At 36.9% G+C, this 5,675-nt stretch overlaps 1 protein-coding gene across 1 annotated transcript; it reads right to left on the reverse strand.

Annotated features, from left to right (window-relative positions):
* Window positions 1-3,682: 3,682 nt before the first annotated feature.
* Window positions 3,683-5,135, reverse strand: LOC149172228 (cell division cycle 20.1, cofactor of APC complex-like). The gene is made up of 4 exons (XM_089426241.1): window positions 4,971-5,135; window positions 4,593-4,862; window positions 3,929-4,507; window positions 3,683-3,829 (listed from the first exon to the last, which is right to left on the reverse strand). The coding sequence occupies exons 1-4, from the start codon at window positions 5,133-5,135 to the stop codon at window positions 3,683-3,685; spliced, it is 1,161 nt and encodes a 386-aa protein (XP_089282367.1).
* Window positions 5,136-5,675: the final 540 nt, after the last annotated feature.

The following is a 5,675-nucleotide window of genomic DNA, read 5'->3' on the forward strand; positions in this document are numbered from 1 at the left end:
CTGTTTCATTTATTTCCCAACAGCTACAGGTTCTTGGAAAATTCATTAAATTTTCTTGCGGGGAGGAGTGAAGTAAACAATAATAAACAGCGAAAACATTTATGGAATTTTTAAATAACTAGCGATTGTCCCAAAAGGTACAAAGAGAGGCCGATAGAATTATTAAATTGGAATTGTTGAATTTTTCTAGAAGAGTTGACTGGTTTGTGGAAAACCTTGTTTTCTTGGCCTGGATCATTGTGCAATTATTTTTCAGGGACACATTGAATGGCCTGGATCATTTTAGAATAAGTTAATTACCCAAAATCAAGAGGTTAAGTTAATTACCCAAAATCAAGAAACCTCTATAGATAGCCAAGCATATACGAAGAATACATCTCATTCATATGCAATACTAAATCCATCTTTTCTTTTCTCTAAGTAAAATTTCAAAAGCATGAACACATGCCATTTCATATGCACAATAAACCCAACTTCTGAAATTTCAATGCTTGGATGCATCCCATTCATATGCTACAGTAAACCCATATTTTCCTTAAATTTCAATCCATAAACACATCCATTCATGAGCCATAACAAAACCACAAAAAACAAAACCCAACCCTGCAATGCCAGAGCATTATCCCCATTTAAAAGCAAAGAAGTAGCAAATATAAACGAAGTGCACTAATCTCCACTTGGCAGAGAGATTGGTATTCTACTGCAAACATGTAAAACAAATTTTGAATCTGAATGCAAACAGAGTCATTCCTGCATGTTATTCATTAGCATCTTGTTTATTACTTGACTTTATAATGATTTGGCAGATGTGTTGATGAAAAAAGTGATACATTTAAATGAACAATGTGGTATTTTAGCTGACATTTGAAATGGAATCAACATGTCTCTGTTGTTGGGCATTAGACTTGGCACTGTTAAACAAATAAAAGTAGCCTTGAAACCAGATCTGGAACAGAGCTATTCATCACAGGATGATCTGGAAGAAGCTTGAACTCAGTTTTATAGTGATTGCAAAGACGTACATTTTTAATTCCACAGAGAAGGACCCACGTTGGCGAGACAGACAGACATGCCTACCGTTTATGGATCACTTGGTAATTGCCCATTTCTAAAACACTAATTGTAGAAGAGCGTCAAGTTCATTTCCAACAGTGAAGTTGAAGGGTGGAAAAATGTCCACTCTACTATTGGCATTTATAAATGCCGAGAAAAATAATGTGACAGAGATCAATAAATATTGATCATTCATGCCAGAAACGAAGAGCTACAATGAGGTAACAGTAATGGAAGAATGCAATACAAGAACTTGAAGTTGCAAGGCAACTCATGCCATAAATGATAAAATAATATAAAGATGACATGAAAAACGTTGTGACCTCAGTAAGACGGGAAAAAGATTTGAATTACCTTCTGGCTGGAGGGAATGCCTTTGAGATAAGGTGAGCTCAATACCTGCAAAACAAGGCACAGGTTCAAAAGGATTATAGCAAAGCTTTGTAAATTTTATCGCTACAGAAGAAGAAACCCTAACTGATCAAATCTCCAAAGAAATTTGAACCAAAGAATCTACTTTTTGTTTTAATTGTCCTGTGTAAAGGAACGAGAAAATGCGAGGTAAGCGATGGAGAAGCCTGGCGACTAAGAGGAAACATGGCCACAAGAATGACCTGGTTCACTTCCGGGGTAAGGAGAAATTGTTGCCGCCACGGTTGCACTGTGGAAGCCATCGACAATATAGACCTGTAGCTTTCCCCTGCAAAGAAGGGGAAAAGGAAGTACCAATAAACCATGCATAATAAATTACAGATCATCTGCAAACTCTGAATAAAACTAAGTGACTAAATGTTGCCACATTACATTTAAGAAACCTAACAAGTATCTCCTTTTAATTACTTTAGAACTTTAAGAATAGGGAAAACAAGGTTTTCATTTGGTTATTTCTTACCCATCAATAAATGAATTCATTACCAAAATGTACTGGAAAGTGGCAATAAATAGATGAAACCATGATGGAACTTAATCTACTTTATTGGCACTGAAACCCACACTATTTGGCATAAAGAAAGGTATTGGAAAACACATGTGGGTATGTTAAATTTTAGTACCAGCAAAAATATCAATTAGTGGGGCAGACAGTATGAGAGGCCAAAATCTGACAAGGGTCCCAGAGAAAGCAGTCACAACAATTAACACAAACAACGAAGTTTCAAATCAAAGCACAGGCACCGGATGGAAATCAGACAAAACAAAAAAGCCACAACTTAAACTAATTTGGGAAGCAGATGAATATAGGATAAATATGGTTGTTTTAATAAAAAAAGATAAATATGGTTGATCAGTCCAACAGAGCAATAACAGATACCAGTGAATGGGAGGAATGATATGATAGATCATAGAACCAATGAGCATGAACAACTTTAACAAACATTCAAAATATGCAAGGTGTCAGAGGACAAAGATAACTGATCAGACCAACAGTTCCATGAGACAGGATCTTGCAACAAGGGCACAGCAAATGATGATGAATATCGCTTGTCCTAGCAGCACATTAGAAGCTCTCAATTTAGTGTCTACTCATTCATGGCTATATCATCAATACCTGGTATGCATGGAGGTCTTTAGTCAGTTTTTCAGTTCTTTAACAAACATTCAAAATATGCAAGGTGTTAGAGGACAAAGATAACTAATCAGACCAACAGTTCCATGAGACATGATCTTGCAACAATGGCATAGCAAATGATGATGAATATCACTTGTCCTAGCAACACATTAGAAGCTCTCAATTTAGTGTCTACTCATTCATGGCTATATCATCAATACCTGGTATGCATGGAGGTCTTTAGTAAGTTTTTTCAGTTCTTCTGTCGCAGTCAATATTTTTGTAAGGTTGAGAGTTGTAGCCACAAGTCAAGGTAGTTCATGGAGTTCTTTCAAGTTTCAAGCACCTATGTATGTGACTATTTTTCTGATTAATGTCTATTAAAAAATGCTTTACTGATCTCTTGCATGAATATATGTGAGAGATGAATTTTGCAAGCCTAAGGAACTGAACTATGGTACAAGCCTAAGGAACTGAACTACGGTACAATGTAAAATATTACAAAAAAATTATACAAATGAAATAGCAATATAGATACAGAACTAAAATTCTATAGCAATATAGATATAGAATTTATCTCAGGTAAGAAATTACATAATAAGTGCGTCATAGCAAAATGAAGAAGATAAATCATTCAAGAATTACCTATAAGATTGAGTAGAGGTGTGAAGGCTTTTTGTAGAATGTGAATCATTCCATGAGTGGAGGAGGCGTGGAGATTTCTTTGTTGATGTGAATGACCTGACACTCATAATGTATCATTTTTAGAACCTTCATTGAAGAATATGGGGCTCCAAAGACTTGCCAAAACCATTTTAATTTTTACGATGCAGCTGAAGGAGTGGTTCGTCTCAGAACGCTGTTGCAACATTGTTCCATCAGGTTTCACAAAAGATAAATTCAAAGTTCATGGTATATGAGAAGAAAGAAAGAAGACACTGTAGCATATTACATTGAAGAAAGTGGAGCATGCTCCATGGCAATCCAACAACCTGCAGAAGAGCTATGTGAAATAGAAAACAGAACATTTAATTACTACCTTGAGTTAAACATCCTCATTTCATAAATATAGAAAGATGCTTATTAGCGGATGTAAGTATGACACTCGCTGAAAGCCCCATTTTCATCTTTACTCTTCGCCCTTTTTGAGGTATCAGTAACTCCAAATACTTGCCAAAACCTGAGTGTTTCATCTGCTGCAGCTGATGCAACTGTGTACCCATCAGGGCTATGAAGAGGTAAGGCATAAGAAGGATCATGAGGACAAATCCATTCATAAAACGAAAGATGAATGCATAAGTACTCATAAAAATAAATCAATTTCCATACCTGTGCCAAATGAAGAACTCGAGAAGTATGACCTGTAAGTTCAGTAATATTCACATCAGATTGATACTTCCATAAGGTTAACTGGTTCTGACTAAATCCATATGAACTCAGTAACTCACGTTCATGCCTATTCCAGAGTAATGAACAAACTTGGGAATGAGTGTCTACGGTATTTAAGTAGGCACCTATGTGAGTATTCCAAAACTTTATAGACCTGTCTGCACTCCCTCCACCACATGCTAAAAGATTGCTTTGGAAGGGGCACCATGCCAAGGCCTTGACTGCTGCACAGTGTTCATCTAAGCGGTGGAGATATTGAGAGGTAGAATTATGGGATGCCATGCTCTGATCCCAAATGTACAGTAGATTATCATTCCCCCCACTTGCAAGTTGTTGGCCAGAAAGAGACCATTTCAATCCACAAACCTCCTGGTCATGCCCTCTGTATGTTTGAACAATGTGCTCTCGCATACGAACATCATGATTGATTATGATCCCATCCCGTCCTCCTGTCGTAAGAATAGGACCATTCCAAGCAAGGGCACCAACACGTGCATGATGACCTTTCAATGTTCTTAACTGCAATTTTATCCATGTCAAAATTTGGAGTTTGCCATTACATTGGAATGAAAAAACCTTGAAGAGATAAGGAGATTTTATTTACCTGTTTATCAGATGAAGAGTCCCATAGCTGTATAACAGAATTATTCAACCCAATGGCAATGTGCCTCCCATCAGGTGCCCAGCTAACACTAGTAACAGGGCCTTCTTCATCGTTTGCAATCAGAAGCTCCAATATAGAACTATTTGAAGCATTCCACAGGTATACAGTATTGCCAAGGGCTATGGACAACACATTGTTAAAACTCCAGTCTAGTAGGTTCAAGTAATAATCATCCACAAGGTCTGGTGCATCCAGAGTTCTATATGCAAACTATAATCAACATGGATAAGCTAAAATATGAAGAAAAAAAAGGTAAATGGCCCTCCTCCTTGCGTCACATAATTCACTGGCCCTAAGATGTTGCAAATAATAGCCTACACTTGGCATAAAGGCCAATTCCTTCTCTAGACAGATTTTAATCGCTTCATCGTGGTACGGCGTTGAATCACTGTGGTCGATGCAATGAGTATTCAAATCTTTTGACCATGGACTATCAATCTGCAGATTCTCTTCACACAAAAGGCTTTCAATGGAACTATCCATTTTAATTGTCAATATCGTATCGGCTGCCAACAAATTTCTTAATGCCTTTGCAATGGAAAACAACTAGACCAAGGTGTTTCAATTCAATGATAATAATCAAACAGCTTGATGTTTGCTTGCTTTGAGCCTTCTGCCTTCTAGCTGAAGAATATGACAAGCTTTTGCTCAAAATTAAATAATATGCAGCCGGAATGTATTTAAGCTTCAAATTAGGAAATCCAAGCGGATCCAACTAAAACTTTTCAGTTCTTGTAATTGTCTCTACAATCTGTCCAAACATTTACTCTTTTAGAACAAAACCGCAGATTCTTAACCCTTAACCCACAAACTAAAGCATTCGCAATCCTGCTAGCTGGTTTTAGGTTCAAAAGACTACAGGCGATCAAAGCTTAAAGGTAAAACACAAGACAGCGTGCACTCCAAAATTTACCAAAAAGAAATCTATTTCCTTAAAATGCAAAAAGGTAAATCCAGGATTAAAGACTGAAGAATAAAAAAACTCGCGAAGCCCAGCGACACAAAAATTACCTCATATGGCGT

The sequence above is a fragment of the Pinus tabuliformis genome, chromosome 4_2, assembly GCF_031772625.1.
Source record: "Pinus tabuliformis cultivar Carrire ecotype Pingquan chromosome 4_2, CPIR1, whole genome shotgun sequence".
Classification (NCBI taxonomy): Eukaryota; Viridiplantae; Streptophyta; class Pinopsida; order Pinales; family Pinaceae; genus Pinus; species Pinus tabuliformis.

Excerpts from the sequence above, each read along its gene's own strand:
- LOC149172228 (XM_089426241.1), bottom strand. The coding sequence starts at position 5,135 with ATGGATAGTTCCATTGAAAGCCTTTTGTGTGAAGAGAATCTGCAGATT. Across the intron at positions 4,508-4,592 it reads ACTCTTCATCTGATAAACAG|TTAAGAACATTGAAAGGTCA; the intron begins GTAAATAAAATC and ends ATAAAATTGCAG. Across the intron at positions 3,830-3,928 it reads GAGTTCTTCATTTGGCACAG|AGCCCTGATGGGTACACAGT; the intron begins GTATGGAAATTG and ends TTACCTCTTCAT.